Raw genomic sequence first — 21,573 nt, 5'->3', positions numbered from 1 at the left:
ATGCCTTTTCATGAATGAGTCTAGAGACAATTAACATAGCCTACTTATGAAAAAAATGTCTTCTGTGTGGAGCACAGAGACCAGATGGAACAGGCCGATAGCTTTTGATCACCCAGTTGTTTGGGAAAGCAAATGTTTAAAAAACAATCAGATGCTTAAAAGAGCTGGAAAGACAATGTGAACAAATACAATGTAATCTGTTTTCTGTTTCCTGCACTGTCCTGATATTTTCAGTCTTTGTTTTCTTCTCCTTCTCATTTGAGTAAATCTCTCTTTCTCACACCAAAAAAATGTGGTAACTCTTTTGGATCTCATAAGACAAATATTAATTAATGAGAAACTGCTGTCTGCTCAGGTACCTGGGATCATAGCTTTATGTTTAACCTGAGTAAACAGGTGACAGTCTAAGATACTACGTATATTTAGTTTACAGTACCTAGTACCTAAAACGGTACAAAACAGGTGAAACTGGTTAGGAACAGAAACTATGATAGAAAGGAACAATAAAAATTATGATCATCTACAAAAGCTTGTTCAATAGCAACATACAGAAAAGGGGAAAACTGTCTAAAATCCATCCTGCTCCAATGGTGAAAAAATCCAGCAATCAGAAATAGACAGGTAGCATGCAACAGAAAGAAAGTGGAAAGTCAGACGTCAGTGCAAGGGGGTAAAGTAAAGCAAGTGGGTAGGTAAAGTAAAGATGTATAGAAAGGCAAACCCAAGGAGTAATTCATCACTGACAGGGCCAATGATGACAAGAAGCTCTACTTCCCTCTTCACGTACCACAGCCTGGCAGCGTAAGCATACCTGTCTAGATGCCTACAACATCAATAACAATAAAGAGAAGTACTCAGTATATCTTGACTCTGTATTTTCAAAATAAATAGGATGAACTACCTTATTTTGAGGATACCTTTCATTACACTCATAAGTGAGCAGCAGAAGAGAAGGGTAGGAAGGGAGCGTCAAGTGGCCTGGATGACTAATGAGGGACACTGGCCTACGTGACTACTCTCTCCTAAATGCAGTTCAGGGGAACGAGAGGGAGGCATGCTTCCTGTGAAGGTGATCCCAAGCAAGCAGCTAACCTGGGTTCTGTGACAATGCACCTGGAGGAAAAGTGTTTCCCCTTGCACTAGCAATGGGTCTGGGGAGATCCTTCGCTCCTAATAAGTTGCCTAATGAGATCTGACCTACCATTCTTTTCTCTACATCCTGAAATACCCAAGTAGTGCCAGAAGTACTGGAAGAGCAATTATTGTTAGGACAGAATTAACTAACAGCGAATGGTAGGGGACAGACAACTACAGATGGTCTGACCAAGGTAACTACCTTTAAGTGCTGGTCATTTGAAGGTTTCATTTGACAGTTCAAATTGAAAACAAACATTAGATGGACAGCTGACAACCACTAAAAAGACTGGTTAAGGAGAGCTTTAAAAAAAATAAGGTGGTGAGTTGGAAAGTCTAGTTATAAAGTCCCAGTAACTCAACAGAATTGTCTTCATTTTAACAAACTGAGGAATATGGAGATGCTGTCAGTATTCAAACAAGAAAACATAATGATCACGTGGCTAAATCATGACATAGCCAAGACCTCAACCCTAATCCTCTACTTCATTAATCAGACTTCCTTGCCTTGGAAATCTGTTGTTATTGTTATTTCTGCAGGTGAGAGCACCTTTGTTGGCCATGTCAAGCATTAAGCATGTCCTAAGGTTCCTTGCATTTTCAGCAGTTTCGCCCCGTGTACAAACCATACAGCCAGCAGCAAGTTAGCTAGTTAATACGGATGGCACAGACACAGGACATTGTCAGGACAAAATTCACATGTGTAATGTAATGACCCAATTTCCACTGTCAGTTGGATACCCCTTTTAGAGTGCTGATTAAAATCCTAGCTTGCCCAGGTATAACTGGGGGCAGGGAAATTATGCTAAGATATGCAAAATAGGACTGTTGAGCATAAAGGCTCTAAAACTCCTTTCAGCTCTTTCATCTAGCAATAAAGTATCTTACCAGGTTGTTGGAAACTCCTGCCTGCCCACCTAAATCATGCACTATTAACAAAAAAAAAAATCATATTGGTATATCTTATTTAAATAATACAACTAAAATACTTGAAGTAGAAACGTAACATAAATTTTAAGATGTAATTAATGTTTAGGACTTCAATCTCTTTCAATCTTTCTATTGTGATAAGAACTGTGCCTTTTTTTTAAATAAAAAAAAAAAAAAGGGATCACAGTTTTTACTATCTTGCCCCTGAGAAAAGCCTACAGATGCATTTAAAATGTCTGAGACATTCCCTCCCCCTCCCCCCCCCGCGAGGACCTCTGCAAATGAAGGAACATTGTCAGTGACCTTAACAGCAGTCTCGTGAAAACAGATATTTCAATTACTAACTCATACTAGTCAATCAGGTTTCAGTTACGCTTTTTTTTTTTTTTTTTTTTTTTTTAAGAAAAGGATGTAGGAGTTTATACTTCTAGCCTAGCAATAGGGTAGCATAAGAATAGTGTTTTACATCAAAACTGTCAAAAGCTATATTCATACCTCAGCTGTACATTTTTTAATATCTGTACAATTTGCAGCTTTTTACCAGAGCTTATGCAGACAAATAAAGTGTCTGCAAATAATAGATGCAGATTACAATAATCATTTTCTTACCTAAATTATTTCCCTGAATAAACAAGAAAAAAATAATTTTCTGGTATTTAAGAGTCACTTTGCTTTCTGTTGAAAAACATAACATTTCTTAGTAAGCCACAGTCAACCATCAGTAGAGTGGCCGTTAGCCAGCCAGAAAAAAATTAAAGCTGCCTACAGGTCAGCCACAAGAGGGCAATCAGCATTCTCAAACACAGAATTTACTACTTTGTTTCAATTCAGACCAATCCATTTACCCACATTTTTGTTTTTTTCCCCCTAAGTAGGCTAGAGTCAGTATGGGAGACAACCACCTTTTTCAAGTTGTGTTTTAAACACAGTGAGTTTTCCACCTTAAATAATAATAACAAGGTAATTAAATTAAATAGGTTATGCAAAGTTACTTGAACCAATATTCAAGTCTAACGCAAGGGAAAGACATTGTAATTCCTAAACAATTTCACACTATAGAATACAAGGATGAAATTAGGTCAACAACAAATAGTCAATTTGAAGCTGTTGGTATACAAGAAAAGTCAGTGTACTACTAAAAGGACAGAAGGAATGGGGAAGGATATATTAAATAAAGCAACTTCAAGCTTTATTTTATATTTTACAGCTCTTACAGCTTAGACGAATTGTTTCTGCTCTTGACAGTTATAGGATTGGAAGTGACATAAAAGGACATTCTATTTATTGGGATAAAAAGTACAGTGCTGGCAGCCACAACATAAGCTTTTTGACAAGTTCCACAAACCACCAGCTGTGCCCTAGAGTTGTCATCGTATTCAGAAGTCACAAGCAACTCAGTAGTGTTGTCTTATCACCAGCTGTCTTAATTTCTGGTCTAAGGATATCAGTTCCCCTCCCACCTGAGCTATTCTACTAGTAAATGGAAATCTTAAGTAAATATTTTATCTTAATCTCCTATCGTTAAGTATGGCACAGCTCAAGTATTTTCACTCCAGAAAACAGTTTCTTAGAAACACTACCCATTCACAGGACTAGCAAGATGCTGCAAGTTGATGCTACTGACAGTTGCAGTCAGAGACCTTGAACACTGAGAACAGAAGTTCTGCTACACATTTTTAACTTCAGTGAAATCTGACTAATCCTGACTGCTGTTTTACAATTAAGATGTTAGCAAACAATATGAAATAAGGAGTTTCAGATTCCTGTATGGGTCAGTAATCTCACTTATATATTACTTTACTTGTGTAACATTAACTGCCCTCAAAAAGACAGATGTTTCTTCCCAATTCACTACGAACGTAAGTGGCAAAACTGACACAATTGGAAGCTATTATACTAACAGTACTAGATGAAGTTACTTTCATTGCTCTTTATCATCTGATACAGTGTTCCTTGATACCACATTCTGAATTTTGACACCAAGTTCTGCTAACGTAACCCAAACAATCACTGCATCCCCACAGATGTTTGGTGAGCACCAGGAAACCTGGGCTCTCATTACTTGCACCATGTGGGCTGTGCAGGAGACTTTTGTCTACTGCAGCTCCTACCATTTCTCGCTGCTTCTTTATACAGTATTACTAGTAACAATATAACCAGAGACATCACATGCAGAAATTAATTATGGTAGGAAGAGTACCTGACACTGTGTTTTTACGCAGTGAAAATATACTGACTGATTAAACAACTCAAATACAAAAAGGTGCCGCAGATTGTCTGAAAACCACCAAATGAGACACTGCTGGAAACCAGAGCAGTAAAAAGCTTCAAGTTGGACAGTTAATTTGTGTTTCCAGAAATCATGTTTTACAAAATTCCCAACACACTGATCAGACTTGCTACTTTTCCTTCCCCATTTTATAAGTTGGAAAAGTACTTCTGGAAAGAAGTCACATGCCCTTCAGCTACTTCACTCAACTTTTACCCTGCCTGCCACTTAGAGAACCAAGGCTTCCAGCCTTGAGAAGTGGGACAACTGTCATTGCATCACACAGCTCTCTGAGTTTCCTAGTGGGCATACTGCCTCACGAGGTTTTACCCTGAAGAAAAAATTAGATTACTGAAGGTAAAATGATGCGCTTTCAGATGTTAACGTCTATTCTAATATTGCTGTTTTAAAATTGTTACATAATCTAGTTGTGTAACTGACCTACTCAAACTCTTTATAAAGATACTCAGCTCCTTCCTACCATCCAGTAATCCTGTCATCATGCAAGGTTAGTAAATGCAAGGTTAGTAAAAGTTGCAAAACTTTCATGTTTCTGAATATTATGGTAGAAGTGTCCTTCATCTAGTCAGTACAAGCTTGATAAATAATTCAATGAATATGCTGATCCGCTAAAGAGAGAAAACAACTAGTAGCTGCTGCCACTGAATTAACTTTGCTTTTCAAAGCACCCTGGCCAGTACTACACAGCTGAAAACTTGTCCTCTGAACACCAACATAGGAATGTGGCGCTAACACTGCCTTAGAACAATAGGGATCATTTAAAGAATTTATGTTTTCAGAACATTTATTTCCTCTCAGAACTGGTTAGAACAATAGGGATCATTTAAAGAATTTATGTTTTCAGAACATTTATTTCCTCTCAGAACTGGGTAATCATCTACAGTTACCCCTCAAGTGAAAGGTAGTTTTAGTAATTTTAAAATATGCTAAGACTTGGAAAGGTAGGCAACACTCATAGCTCATTTCATTCAACTCTTACTCCTTGATCAGCTATTTTCTTTACATATAGTTTTGGTTTTGTTTTGTGGATTTTACAGACATGAAAGCAAGGCTAAGTAGCCAGCATTAAGTGTTTTCTGTCTAATAATTTATTAACTATCAGCATAATTATAGAGCCTCTCTGAGAAAAATGTAAAACAGTAAGCTCAAAGTACACAGGATGTCTAAGAAATTCAGCAGAGAAACAGCAAGACAGACCTTTTAAGATACTTTATCCAAGGTGTTGTCTAATATGTGTGTGAGGACAATAAAGGTTTTGTAGAACTCCATGATGAGCATCCTCTCTTCTTTTATGACACTACCAGCAAAGTGCTAGTTGCTTTGTTGGAATTCCCACATTCATCAACTCCTCTGATTGAAAATCACGTGTCTCTAAATAGAAGCAGCACAAGAGCTGCAGCTTGAAAGTTCTATTTAACAGAAAATTGCCAAATTAGGAAAGGACAGAAGTCTTGAAATTAACATTTAAGAGATCTTTCTGCACCTTCTTAGAGTTCTATAAAATAAGAATATGAGCCTTCATTTTTATTAGGTATCCTTTTGTATTTAAGCACAAATTTTAATCTGAAATATAAAAAAAATATTTTCTGCTAGTACACTTCATATGCTTCTGTAAATACATTAAAAAGATTTTAGATATACACAAAGAAATAACACATCTGGTATGGCACAAGTATGCATTATCATATGAAAATATGCATACATTAAGAACAAACACAAGCAATTTAGTCCTCTAATGGTATTATGGTATTAACATACAAAACATGCCACTAATACAAACCTATGCCAGGCCTTGTTTCCTGAAAATAAAGTGCCCAAAATGACACTGAAGAACTTGCATTTGTCTTTGAGAAAATTACAAAGACAGTAAAGCAATTTGTTTGCAAGGTCAAGGGGTGGGAGGTATCCCCAGTCATCTTTTTTTGAATAATAAAAAAAAAAAAAAGCTAGTTGGTTGACATTATAAAAAACAATATTTTGTCAAAATGCTTTAAATATAAAAGCCTTCTTGTTTGAATTTTTAAAAATTTTAAAAAATTATCAGATTCAGGAATACTTGGTTCTGCCCAAAAGAAAAACAGGGCAAAAATTAAATTCCTTTCCAGCTTTTTTTTTTTTTTTTTTTTTTTTTTCCAGAATTCCTGTTGAGGATGCCCCGATGTTTCAACTCATCACTACATCTGTGTATCTGCAGTAAGAATTTCCGTATTAAGTGCATGTTCTAAAATATCTATAAAAAGTTTTACTTCCTTTTACTTAGAAATTGGTGGGAGGGGGGAAAGCAAGAAATGATTATTTCCAGTGTGGTATACACATGCCTATTTATTAGTTCACTTCCAGTTACAGAAAGAGAAAGTTGAAGCCACATGTAAGTGCTGCTTTAAAATAAAGACAGACTACTGTTTTCTCCAACAGTTTTATTTCAAAAAAGTACACAAGTCTGTCATGGAACTACAGCATTTTAAAATTTTGGATTTGTTTTTACAGATTCACGAACAATACTTGTATTGTAGGATACCATTCCCCCAAAAATGTGAATATAAAACTTCATACTGGAATTCATATCGATATTCAAGTCCATGTTTTGTGCATGGGAAGCATAACATAAGATTTTGTATTCCAGGAAATATTATTGCTCCAATTTCATTTGAGCTGTGCCTCAGTGCTAGAGGACTAACACCCAAAGGGCTCTCTATAAAGCACCCATCAAGTGTATAAAACAAGGTTTAAGTGATACAAATAGAATTGTGTCTTTAGACTGCCACAGAGATCTAAAGTGATCCAGAACATACACAGTCAAGAACAAAACCAAAAAGCTATCATGGAAAACAGCAATATACAATATGCAATATTACAGAGAAAGCTTGTAATTAAGAAGTCTTGTACTATCAAGCAGGAAGCATACACCTAACATGAATGTGACTATCACGGCTGATAAAGATGTATGCACTATACATTTGCTTCAAAAGTCACTTTACCTCTCCAACAAGGCATTTCTGTGCACTACGTAATTCAAAAGTTTTCTTTTTCAGATAAGGAAGGTTCACACAAATATCTTTAAATATCCATTTCAGAAGATTATGAAAAGGCTTGTAATGTATGGACAAATGTTACATAACCTCTATAGTATTACAAGTCTAATACTTTATTCACACCATACTATAATTCAGGGGTTTCTTCTATATATAGTAGTCCTCAACAGGCAAGTTTACAGTCATGACATTAACTAGTAATTTCTCAGGTTCATTTAGAGTATTTACATAATGCTATCACCACCCACCCACCCCCATTCTTTTTTCTTTTTTTTTTTTTTTTTTTTTTTTTTAATAAAATGAGACATTAAGAATGCCACCTTCTAACAGGTATATCAGCTGCCACTACTTCCTAGAAAAGTTCTGTTAGCAGGTTTATTTGTAACATCAGACACCTCACGCATTTAGTCAGTTCATGTCCTACACAACTAGAAATCATTGCTAAGTATAGTAGCTCTTTTGAGAATCATAATCCAGTGTAAGTTATGAATCTAGTGACTAAAGAAATAATTTATAACAGTGGTATTATGTTTATATAGTAGTGTTTTATTCATTCAAAAAGGCATGATGATAGCAACTCGAGGCAAAGTTTACCCCAAGTCAGAGGTTTTTTATTTCAGATAAGGACTATGTCAGATTCCATTCCTTTTATTTTCCATGCAATTACATAAATAGACAGACACTGTCAAGGCTGCTAAGCCTAACAGCGAGGCTCTGAGGGCATATCATGCTGTCTTTCCATTCTGTCCATTTATTGTTTTGTGCAATCTGACAGAGCATTAAGTATGTGTAAACTCTGCTCTGCATGCTTCAGTGAGAAATTTCTCGAGTGTCCTAGGGCTTACCTGACGGAAAGCACAGGGTCTCAAGACAGGAAAAAAAAAAAGCAGAAGCAAACAAAAACCACACCTAATCTCACATTAGGTCCACAGAGGGCTAGGAATCAAATTTAGTAGGTTTGCCTGTTTGCTTAGGTGTCTAGCTATCTCTCAGTCTGTGATTCAGTTCTAGTTTTGTACTCAGCTTGTTTTTATGATCCAAATAACCATACCCTTTTAATTAAGGAAGGCCTTAGTTGCAAGGTAAACAACCAGTTTATGATTAAAATATCTTGAAAGCCTCTTCTGTCACTGTAATTGGATGCAAAATGTCATCTCCTCATCTATTGTTCTTCATAAGCTTGAGTTTGGCACAGTTACTAAACCTATTATTTACCACACAAGTGAGAGTCAATCATCCATCTCATTAGTACAACTGAAGAGTTTTCAGGAATATAAACACAATATAACTACCAATTGAAGGAGCAACTCACAATTTGAAATACAGAACAATACAGAGAGTCACCGAAATCACATCCAAAAATAGGCATGAAGAGGTATAAATAGTACATAGGAATCAAAAAATCAGATCACAGTGTCATGTTTTAAAAACTGTACCATCATCTAAGCACCTGTCTGAACAGTAAATTTTAGGCACCAGAAATTTCATTAAAAACTGAAGATACAATCAGGCAAAGTTTATTGAAAAGGCACACATGAAAGATAAAAAATCTGATCTCTAACAGTATCAGTTTACAATCTAAAAAAGTCCAAAATGTGTAAAACTTTAGAGTCTAGAATACTTAGTAGCCATTCAAGTATCTAAATGTGGTATGAAGGGTATGTTACCTATGTTAACAGTGCCAACCAAAAATGGTGCACATAACTATAAGATAGGGAAACATTTAGTAGTAAGCCAAATAATTTATCACAGATTTAAGCAGCTACAAGAAAGCAAACACTAAGCCTAGAAGTTCGGGGAAGTCTTTTATCTCACTGTTGCTACATACAAACAATCCCAATATCTTTCAACAGGCTCTTTCAGATATTTTCTCCATTAACCTCTGTGCCACATACTATACTCATTTAGAGTTTTCCAAAATAATTGGCAGCCTAACACCTATAGCTAGAGTAAGCTGAAGGGACCCACACACACACACTGCCAAGCACAAGATGAGAAGGAGAGTAGAAAATAGGAAGGAAGGAAAAAAAGATTTAAACTGCACTTAACTTTAAAACTAGCTTCCATAGATAGGTAGTATCTATCATCAGAAACTTGAAAGTTCTTAAGCAGGTGTGAAACTAAGATAAGGGATTGTTCTACTCCTGTAATGCTTTAAGACGGCAAAACTGGGAAGGTGTTTTTTTTTTTTTTTTGAATGGACTCTTGAAACATGTTCATATCAGCAATTCTGGATAACTATTTTCTCCTAGGTTCTGTCTGCATGAAGCTTTTGGTGATGAAAATCTAAATGTCCATTAATAAGAACATTTAGGGCCATTAAACAGGCAAGGAGAAGCTAGCTTTAAATTCCTTGCAAATTCATATAAAAATGTATCATCATCTTAAGGCTAACTACCACTTACATGAATGTGGGGAAGATTTTTCTGAAGAACTGTGAGAGCAAGAGAACAGATATCAAATACCAGTTAATTAACAGCTTTATTAAAGCTCAATGAAACTTCTAGGTAATTGGTTTATTAAAAGTAGGAACACTGCCTTAGAACCTAAGCAGGCTTTGGAAAATGGCAAGCTACAATTATAACTCAAGACCTGTAGAGATACATATTTGTTCTTAGTGTGACAATATAACAGTTGAGCTACAGATTTTAAATGTTAGATACCACTAGTAACAATTTGATAGGATGTCTTACATCAGATAACTTAATGTTACCTGACATGACTAAAACTAGTTATTGCAGTGGAATTCAAATTTCAAAGAGCTCACAAGGTCTCCTATCACATTTCCAGTCACTGAGATTTTAAACTCAGAATAGATTCAATTATATTAACTGAATCAATCAGATAACTGGCAGCCCCTGAAGTAAAAGCTCAAGAAGCACTCCAGATAAACATTACAAAGTTAAAGAGCTGCATAAATTCTCAGAGTTTGAACAGAATTCAAAGTCATCCTCAGCATTTCAGCCCCACAGAAACTTCAGACAGTGGCCAAATTAAAATACTTCTATTAGTCCAAAATTGAGGATGAAATTTCAAGAACTCTGAGGAACTTCATGGCCTACATATGGTTTTGTTACTTTTCAACTGTGTATTATTGTTTCATATTCAAAGCTGCACATTAGCAGACAATGTCTCTTCAGCAACCTACCAGAGGTCCAAACACCTTCAGTGTTTGCATTTATGAACTCCTGTGCTTTCAGCAAATGGTTCAACTGTTATACACTAATAAGATTAAATTTAAAGATGAGAATTGGTGGCTTTTCAAACTAACTTTGTTTTCCTCAAGGAAAATTGCATGCCATTGTTTAAATGAGGGATGGAATACCGTAGTTCTCTAATACTTATAATGAACAATTAAAAACAGGATTTAAATTAAAGTTCTATACTATGGACCCATCTTTGCTTTGTGCAGGAATCATCACTGGGACAGCTCCCATTCTACTTAAATTAGGTGCAGCTACCTTTGAAGATGCAAAGGTTTGATTTTGACCAGAAGTACGTTCAAAGTCTTCACTTGGGACTTGACTATACGGGGTTTTGGTATATCCTTCCATATTTGATGGAGACATTGAGCCCAGAGAAGAACGATTGCTGCCTATGTAGCTGCGGGCTGTTGAACTGCGACTTTTTGGAGGCGGAACATCTTCTCTGAAATAAAAGAAAAATTCAGTTGCAGAACAAGAGTTCAGTCAATGTTACTATGCAGGAGCTTACACAAGTTTTCCATTTGTTTCTTCCTATTCTAACACAGTAGCCTTTTTAAGTTGAAAAAAAATGAAGCATTTGTTGCCTTTAAGATCCTTACTGAAATTACACAAACGTGACATATTCAAAACAAGTTCAGACAAACTGTTAGTGTTTCAATAAACAAATTAAAACAGACATCTCTACCACTAAATATCTTACTCACAGAAAAACATTTAAAAGTTAATTTTCAAATAATACTACTCAGAAATTAGGTATGTCATTACCTAATATCATGATGTACTTCTTTCTCATACTTCTTCTCTCTGTGTTTTTTACAGCAACAGAAGACGAGAAAAGCCAGTAAGGAGAGACCCAGCAGAGTTCCTACAATAGCTCCAGCAATTATACCAGCTGTATTTATAGCTAGAATAGATAAATTACAATACTTTTAAGTGCCAAACTTATATGACCATTTTCTTTTCTCTCAACATTAAAAACAGTATGTTTCCACAAGATTCAGGTTAACAGCATATCACTGAATCAGATATGCTTCAATCCATGATTCAGAATGACAATAGAGTTACAGCCTCCTGCATAAAACAGGCAGTATTTGGAGGGAAGTACAGACTTAAAGCTACAACCATCAGTTGCATAACAGTTTTTTTCATTTGTTTTGTTTTCAAACTTTTTAGGAATTTACAGAAACTTTTTAGGAATTTAGAGAAACAAAGTTATTCAGTTACACAAAACACAATATGACTACACAAGTCAACACTTACGAGGGGTGACATTCAGCTCAATAGAACATTCATCTACGCCAACTCGGTTTGAAGCAACACAACTGTATACACCAGAATACTCTTGAGATGCATTTTTCAAGAGAAGTTCGCCTGTATTTCTATCTACAAGGAACAGAAAGCAAGTGTTTACCATTTAGCAAAGTTTAGTTTCCTATTCAGTGCTACAGAACTATTATTCCCGCACATACATGAAATCTTAAAAATACCATATAAAAAAATCCAAAAGTCTACCATGCCACAGAATACTATTATTTCAAAAAGACTTTTTACTGTACTAGATATTTATTTCACAAAATTTGACTTTAATACTAAGCCTTCAAATTGCTCTGTCAATGGGAAGGAACAGATGCTTAAAATGGCCAATTCTGTCACCTTAATGTAGAATACTAAAATACAAGAGATTAACTGCATCACAGAGGTACTCTTTTCTCTTCTATGTTGAAACCAATTCTGCACCAAAACCAATTCTGCACAACCAGCTCAGATGTGTGCAGAACTCATGTTCATCATGAAAGACAAGTTTGACGTAAACCTTGCACTCCAGTGGGCAACCAGTTAAGTCTAGCTATGCTGATAGAGTGAAAGCAGGAAGAACACTTCCCTTAAGGTTTCCAAAGCTAACAGCTACCTTTGCAAGATTTTTAAAATGCTAATAGATTTGCCACCAGCACTTAAACCCTAAAGCTGCCAAGAGATTACATCATGGTAACAAAGAATCACACATATACTTAGCTCTTCCCACCGGAGTTAGGCAGCATAGAGGTCCTTGAGAGCACGTTCTATGCTCCCAAACCTACAGTCACAAGCCCCAAATAGCTGTTGCTTCATTATATGAAATGCCACTTTTGCATACTTCCTAAATCATTCTTGTCCAGCACTATCAATTGATTTTTTTTTTTTTTTCAAAACATGAGACAAATTTGGGATGCGTAAGAAGGAATAACAACAGAACAACAGAAACTTAAGGTCTTGAGTGGTAAAGATAAAGACATTAGTGACTAACTTCATTGTCAAAACAAGAGATTGGACATAAACAGCGCTACTGGGATGCAAAGGTTCAAAAAGAACAGCATAAGGCTCTTCAGATATAGTTATTTTTTTAAGCAATCTGTCCCTTAAGATATACAGATACTAAGAGACTACAAAAGTAGTAAGTAGACTGGAGAAGTTCCTGTAAGTCAGAGGTTGTTCTAATGAACTAAACTGGAACCACATCTCCCTCTGAAAATTCCTGAACCATAAATTAAGGGAGGATAAGAGACCACTATGAGGAAGAACCATGCAAGTTCCTGTTCCCTCTTCCCTAGACATCCACTTTTTAGACACATGGAATCATGATACCCTTTGTCCCATATGTCATGCACACTTCACATCAAAATGCTTCTATCTGTAAGTAGATTCTTAAACTGCTCCAACTGCAAGGTGAACATACCTCCCCCCAAGGATTAAAGTTTTTGCAACTACGAAGACTGACAAGAATTGGTACTGAGAACTATAATTCTAAGAAATATTCCAGGATAACTTTCACGTAGTCAAAACTCACAAATTACAAATTAACTGGCTTTACTAATAAACTTTCACAATGAAGCTTTCACAAGAAAATCAACATCACCAACACAATAATAATACTGAATTCAGTCAAAATTTGTAACATTGAATTCTTTCCTGGATGTCAGCTAATGTAAGAGGGAAAAGCTTCTCTTCTCCTTTATGTATAGGAACTTTTCCCCTAAAGACACAGAACTTCTTGCTTAAGAGGGCTGTATCACTTGATCAGGAATTAAGAACTTCTGTGCAATCTCTAATGACAATCAAGTTTTTATTTCCACTTTCCCAAATGCAGCTGTAACCACTAGACTACTCTGACTCTTGCCTGATGCCCATCTGAGGAGAAAAGCAGCCAAGAATCAGAAAGCAAGAGAAATTAAAGCATTCATGCAGCAATGAACATGGTTCTGCAGTCTAATGGTAAAAATCTTTTGCAACTTCAAACAGCTAATTTAAATGTCAATTTTACTACCCAGTGAAAGGACAGAAGTGACACTTCTATAGACTGCTCTATACTAAAATTATGCATGAGATGCTAACAAGTCAAAATATGTCAAAAATACAAATATAATCTTTATTATTTATAATTCTGAAAAATTAAAGTTTGACAGTACTCAGCGTGGATGTGGCAGGAAGTTCCTGTGTGCCAGATACTCTTCTCCAGTCATAAGACAAAAGTGGAGATCCTTCTTGTGATGCACATTTCAACGTAACATCCTTTCCGATCTCCTGTGATCCTTCAATGGAACATTTAGTTCTTGCCGGCTTTACTAATAAATAAAGTATTATTGAATTAATAGGTCACAATCAAAAATGCTAGTTATGTAGGTCAGACCGTTTTGCTAAAGAAAGTTTGTGAAACAAAGCCTTTGCAAGCATGGAGAGATTTTGTATGAAATACAAGCCAGATTTAGACTTTTTTTTTTTTTTTTTTTTTTTTAAGTTCTCGTTATTCAGAATATTACTCCCTTTGCCCCTTCCCCCAAAACCAGAACAATGTCTGTGCCCACCCTGAAGTCTCAATAAGGGATGATATGTTTAGGATGACTTTGCCCTGTGTAGGTTTTCATTTTATATATCAAATATAAAATGGCATAAGCACAAAAATGTCACTGCAAATTCAAGAAAAAAATTTGCTTACCAAGTACAGTCAACTGTATTTTTTGGCTTTGAACTCCAGGAGCTTTCTTCACTTTGCACTGATATGTGCCAGTATCTGATGACTTTAAATTCAGGATATCCAACGAACCATCACCAGATTTGGGATCGGCACTGGTAAACTGCATCCGCCCAGTCATAGCAGCATAATAATGATTATAAATTCTGTCTACAGCATACATAATTATCTATAAAAGAATAAATATGATTCAGAAATCTACTTGGCATGTAAGCACTTGAAAAAAATGTTATCTTCAGATCCATAGCAGTTCCTTTCTACTGTTTAAAATAAGCATGACAGATGATCACAAAGATGATATGAAGGCTGGAGAACCTCTCCATCAAGAAAGGCTGATAGAAGTGGGTATGTTCAGCCTGGAGAAGATATGGCTGCTGGGAAAAACACAGTATCATAAAGGTTGGAAGAGACCTCCAAGGTCATCTGCTCCAACCGTCCCCTACCACCAATATCACCCACTAAGCCACATCCCAAAGAGAGAAAGAGGAGACCTCATTGTGGCCTTTCAGTACTTAAAGGATGGAGAAGGACTCTTCACTCAGGTAGGTAAGGATAGGACAAGGGGGAATGGTCATACACCAAAAGATTAGATTTAGATTAGACATTAGGAAGAAATTCTTTAATGTAAGGGTAGCGAGGCAGTGGAAGAGGTTGCCCAAAGAAGTTGTGGATGCCCCATCCCTGGAGGTGTTCAAGGCCGACTGGATGGAGCCTTGGACAACCTGATCTAGTGGGTGGCATCCTTTCCTATGTGGTGTGGTGGGAAATTAGATGATCTTGAAGGTCCCTTCCAACACAAGCCATTGTGTGATTCTACAACAAGCACCTCCATTTTCAAAATAACACCTCATACAATGCTCTAATGAATGCTCCAACTCAACACCTGCCCAACTAAGAAGACATCAGCATTGATTTTTGGCTTAAAGAAAACCATTTAAAATTCCTCAAATCTTCATTCTATAAAATCTCTATTAAAAAGAAGTCATCAATAAGGCTTCAAAAGAAGTGACAGCCTTAATAACTAACAGAGTTAACACATAACACAAAATTCTCAAATTTTTGATCAGGAAAATAATACACATACAAACAGAGTTTTCTGTACTCTGAAGCATTTTTGAAGTTCTTTAGTTATTAAATTAAGTACAAAATATCATAACATTCTCATTATTCCAAAACTTCCACTACATTTCATATGACTGGCGTTTTAAAGTTATTTAAGACCACAAGCATCCCACCTTGAAAATTTTAACAAAGTCAAAAAAGTCACTACCAAAATTCATATATTGATTTACTTTAATAATTTAATTAGAACCGTGCAGAAAAGTCTCTACTTACTATTTGTTCCTTCTTTTGATTATCTGTTGGTATCAAGACCCACTCAATATCTAGTGGGCCTTCATCCTCATCCGAGAGTACAAAAGTACATGGTAATGTAACTTTTTCTCCTTCAGCTTTTTCAAACATTGATTGGTCAGCTGGAGTTATACTCAGGCTTCTCGTTAGACCTATAAAAAAATACTATGTTTTAAAAATCACTTCACAGTTCCACAGCAAATGTTCTCTTAGACATTACTATATTCTTTCCAGAACAGAATGCCTAAAACCAGTCCCTGTACAACCAAAATGCGTAAGTTACCCAAACAGCTAAAGCCTTAGAAACTTATCTTGACACAATGAAAGCCCAGCTTTTTTGGAGTTCATATGTTAATTTAAGAAAAAAGTAAATTTACACCAATTCCTTTTGCAAATCCATTATATACTGTTTGTTCCTGTATAGAAATCAACTTTTAAAATCATTTCAAATTATTATTAAAAATCATTTCAAATTTTCATTGCTGCTTAAGAAATCCTGTGCAGTATGTTACTGAACACAATGCAAAGCTGGGTAGTCTTAGTTTGGAATTGTATCCCATAGGCAATTGCATCTTTGTTTGAAAGGTCTTTTTGTTCAATTTGAGTCCCATTTGAACCTAATAAATGAAAAGGCTGCTGCTGAAAATTTTGAAGTTATTGAAAACAGAAAATACAGAATATTTCCAATGACACATTTGGAATGAATAAAAAAAAGTCACAAGCTACTCACTCATTGATAAAATGAGAGCATGAAATGGTGACAAAGCCAACCAGGACTGTGGGTTAGATCAAGACAAGTTACTTTGTGATGAGTTATAAGGACTGGTTTATCTAGGAGGAATGGACAAATGCATCCCTTCCAAAAACCTCAGGGAGTTTTCAGATCTGTTTGTCCTTTCTACCAGGCTTACTTCTCAAAAAAGGCTATATAATCTTTATCCGTATGGGTGACTACAGAAAACATGTTTCTGAACGGAATTTCCCCACTTCAACCCCATAAAATCATCCACAGTGACCCAAACAGACTTGCTCAAAGGTCTGAAGCAAGATTCCCTTTATTTTACAAAGGGTATAGGCTTCCCTCCTTAAGTGTATGGGAACATACATCACAATCAAGAAGTAGAAATCTCCATTGACTTGTTATGGAAATAGGTTTGGCATTTTTACACCCACTGTTTTGTCCACCTTGCTGGCTATCATGTTCAGGTTTTCAGAGTCATTTTTGTATGTTGAGGCTGCTGTCCATTGTGGCTATGACGTAGTCACTTGGATGTTACCACTACAGCAACAGATAAAAGGTCACAGGAAGATTGTCCAGCAAGATTAAGATTGTTTTGGTGCATCTGTAGAATTATAGCCTCAGACATAATAAAAATTACTACAAACAGTGCACATAAGCTCTAACTTGCACTCTTGCACTAGCTCAAGTTACTATTTAACTTGCACTTTTCCATATAGCGGATAAGCTCCAGCTGAACTCTGGAAACAGACTGTACCACAGCACAAGGACATGGACCTATTAGATCAACTCCAGAGGAGGGCCATAAAAAGTTGATCAAGGTTTTGGAGAACGTCCTAACAGACTGAGAGAGCTGGGGTTGTTCAGTCTGGAGAAAAGAAGGTTCTGGGGATAGCTCATAGCAGCCTTACAGTACCTAAAGGGGGTCTACAATAGATATAAGGAAGAAATTCTTTACTCAGAGGGTGGTAAGGCACTGGAACAGGTTGCCAAGAGAAGCTACGGATGTCCCATCCCTGGAGGTGTTCAAGGCCAGGCTGGATGGGGCTTCGGGCAACCTGGTCTAATGGGAGGTGTCCCTGCCCATGGCAGGGGGGCTGGAACTGTATGGCCTTTTAAGGTCCCTTTCAACCCAAACCATTCTATGGTCTTATGATCCTATGAACACTTGTAGATAAAGATATTTTCCACTCTGTCCATTGTTTGTTTCATCAATGTTAAACTGACAAGCAGAAGCAGCAAGCATCTTAGTTGAAAGGAGATGACAGAGCCAGCTGGGCTTGAATCAAGCATTAGCACTAGAAGGGAGTGGCAGTTAATACTAGCTGGAGATCCCCTTCTGCAGAACAGATACATGTTCAGATCCCCATCTGCTGACAGATACATGTATGCTGGCAAAGAAGGTTTAGCTAGAGCAGGCGTGCTAAGAGATTGCTTACCTTCCATGACTCTTGGACTATTATCATTGCATTATTACTACTAGTAGTAGTTTTGTTCTTTGTTTAAACTATTACCATTACCTACTCATGCTATTAACGAAGACAACCTGAAATAAGTCAAAACTGACCACAGAGCTGGGAGCAAAGGAAAAGGAGGTGGGAGTGCTGGGGATGAAGGAAGAAAGGCTTGTGGAGAAGCATCCTGTGAGTGAATTGGCTGCAGGATTGGCCAGAAAAGCTTCTACTAGCACATGAGCTGTAAAGAACCAAAAAGGAAGTCAGGGCATTTGTTTTAGTGACAGCCAACAAAAGGCAAGATTGAAGTACTCACTGTTGATTCTGCTTGGAGCAGAAGGTTAGATGACTGAGGTCACTCTCAATGCAAACAATTCAGTTAACTGCATTAAAGACCTATATGAAGCTAATGCCCAAAGTGATCAGATGGCGTTGTCTCCAAGCTTTCCCCAAACCTCACCTCCTCCGGTTTCCACTCAAATCAGAAAGATTAAATTTCTGTTCACTCCCCTAGTGTACTCCTCAAAACATAAGAGGATCATCTGTGGCATTTAAGTGATAGTACAACATTATCAGACTGAGTGAAGATCTGTATTTCATAGAATCATTAACGATGGAAAAAACTTTCAAGATCATCTGGTCCAACCATTGCCCTACTACCAATGTCACCCGCTAAACTATGTCCATGTGCACCAGGTCCAGCCTTTCCTTAAACACCCCCAGGGATAGAGACTCCACCACTTCCCTGGGAAACCCATTCCAATGCCTGACTGCTCTTTCTGAAAAGAAACATCTCCTAATTTCTAACCTAAATTGTTTTGGTTAGTGGAGTTTTATGGATCAAGTTTCAGACTTTTCAGAATATTTTGAACATACCAGAAAGATGGTGATTTCTCAAGTTAGCTATCCCACTTATTCAAAGGTGCTTAGCATGAACTTGTCTGATTTTTAATTACAGCTAACAAATCACTGTGAAGAATAGACTCAGGAGCATGTAACAGATTCTTCCCCCACCCCACAAAAAAAAAAAAAAAAAAAAAAAAAAAAAAAAAAACACTGAAAACTATCAATATAGAAATGCAATTGGGTCCAAACATATATCATTCCCAAATACTTTTTCAAGGAAAAAAAAAAACATTTCAAATTCAACAGGGATAGTCAGAAGAATGAGCCTTTGTGAATGGGTAAGAAGAGACAAGTACCATTCCTTGATACAGAATAGTTAGTATTATCCCTTATAAAAGTTTCAGAGAAATGTAAGAGGTCAATACACATCTTGGTTCTGAGCATTTAGATTTAAAGGTTCTCAATGTGGAATTATTTAGTTTTCCTCTGAGAAATTGACCCTACCGCAAGTCACTGGCTGAACAAGTTTTTCACATTATTTCTAAAGGAGTGCAAAACAGGATACCGTTTTTCAGGAAACTGTGGAAACTCCTTCTGAGTACTTGGACATACCATCAAATAGCACTCAGGTGGAACACAGTTTAGCAAAGTACATTATTAAATTTTTAATCTAGGAAAAATGGTGTATTTGATGAAACTTAATGGAAACAGATTTTTAGTATCATTTAAAAGTTTTCAAAACAGCAAACACAACAAATGGAACAGTGCATTCTCCATTCCAACACAAGTAGCAGAAGACAAATTTTCGTTAAATACTAAATGCAGAAATAATAAATATTTTTAGATGAAAAATGTGAAGAGTTCAGCATACACTGGAATTCTGGGCTGCTTGCTTACACAATCTGAAGTGTAAATTTTAGCTTGACCAAAACATTTCTGGCAATCAGATAGCACTATCTTAGGGCAGTGTTGAATAACCCACTGAACACAATCCCTTCCTAAACAGGTAAGGTTAGAAAAGCCATCAGCTGGCACGGAAGGTAAGGCAACAGAAATACAGAGAGGACAGGAGTAGCAGAGCTACACCATGAAGGCAAGACTGCCACCAGGTTAAAACCAATGTCTGAAATAGCAACTGCTACAGAGCGCAACTGCAAAGAAGCACAGACGACTTCTCCATGGAATAAGATCTGAGCTCACGTATCTTGCTGCACTTAAAATCGTAGTTGATCAATATACATTCTACATTTGCATGGTACTTCACCTATACTAGCAGGCTCTCCACAAACTTTATGATTTGCCAATAGCAGCTTGTAAACAGGAAATGTCTGTAAATGCATGAAGGTTTCCTCACAGAATGAGGTCTTCATAAGTATCAATCAGAAATGCAAGCTACAAAATTCACTTAAGAGACTCTTTCAAAGTATAGTTTATAGATGATGTTTGCCTGCATAGTTGTGATCAGATCTTTCTGCCTGACAGACTTCAGTCTTGAGAATCAAATCCCCACTCATATTACTTCTGATTATGCCTCTCAACCGTAGTGAGTCTCTTATTTTAAGTTAGCTCTAATAGTATAAAGCAAAATTCCCCAACTGCCCCTTTTTCCCCACATCCACCTTGACAAAACTGCATTTCTGAAATAAAACACCATAAAACTTGGAAAGTCAACTTACACCGATGTCCTTACCAACTAGTACCTAACAGAGTGAGTTTCCCACTGCTTACTGGCACAGTCTGACACAAACACTGTAAGCCTTCCTCATGGCGCAAATCCCCATAAGTCACCATCTCACAATCTTCTGCTTCCTGACTACACAGAGTCAGTGTCTTCAAGTGATGACAATTAACATCTCTGCAAGGCAGGGTGCTTCTAACAGAATAACTGGAATAAAAGTTTCCTTAGCAAAAATAAAGTGAAAAGAACATTTGATATTATTCATTTTTAGTGATTTTGATATTACTAATTTTAGTGATTTTACAGCACCCACCATCCAAACCGCATCAGCAAAGCCAGCAGGGCCACAACCTGCAGAACTTGCTTAGGGTTTTTTCCCCCACAGTATCATAACTGACCACACCGCAAACTGAATCCTAGTTTTCCCAGTGGGATCCCCAAAGGCCACAAAGCCTAGCTTTAGGTCTGGGTTCTCACAATCTCCCAGCATCTTGCCTCAAACAGAAAGCGTAGCAGTCCATTAAAGTCAGAACTTTCAGGAGCTTGGGCCAGGTGTGCTATGAGGATTTGTTGTGTCTACCTTTCCACATCTTAAGCCCTAGAACTTCTGGCAAGCCTCAACGCATTGCAAAATCCTGAGAACATCACGTCCCTTAGTCATAATGAGGTCTGAAAGACAGGGTTAACCTTGCCTTAGTTTCTGAGGAAGTTTTAACAGGATTCAGAAAAATCAGGCTGATCAACTTGGGGGTAAACAGAAAATGAAGGGAAGGGAGTCAATTCTCATTTTTCAACCAGCTCTAGTCAGATTTATTTTCTCAACTTCACTATTTTTACAAAGACATGACTTAGAACAACACGGAAGAAAGGCCACCAAAGAGACTTTTTTAAGCTTAGTAAGCATT

General features: G+C 36.8%; 1 protein-coding gene across 2 annotated transcripts in view; it reads right to left on the bottom strand.

The window, feature by feature from the left end:
* Positions 1-21,573, bottom strand: part of CXADR (CXADR cell adhesion molecule) — a 33,577-nt gene that overhangs the window by 2,669 nt on the left and 9,335 nt on the right. Inside the window, exons 2-7 of one of the 2 annotated variants that reach the window (XM_082784929.1) lie at positions 15,934-16,103; positions 14,563-14,767; positions 14,036-14,191; positions 11,853-11,975; positions 11,358-11,496; positions 10,848-11,034 (exon numbers count right to left, since the gene is read on the bottom strand). In XM_082784929.1, the coding sequence (XP_082641055.1) occupies positions 10,848-11,034; positions 11,358-11,496; positions 11,853-11,975; positions 14,036-14,191; positions 14,563-14,767; positions 15,934-16,103 (980 nt within the window). Of the gene's footprint in view, positions 1-6,684; positions 11,035-11,357; positions 11,497-11,852; positions 11,976-14,035; positions 14,192-14,562; positions 14,768-15,933; positions 16,104-21,573 lie in introns of those variants that run through there. The other variant, XM_082784928.1, reaches the window with a different exon arrangement.

Source organism: Aythya marila, assembly GCF_965140915.1.
Source record: "Aythya marila genome assembly, chromosome: 1".
In the NCBI taxonomy this organism is placed as follows: domain Eukaryota; kingdom Metazoa; phylum Chordata; class Aves; order Anseriformes; family Anatidae; genus Aythya; species Aythya marila.
This window is presented reverse-complemented; position numbering and strand designations above follow the sequence as displayed.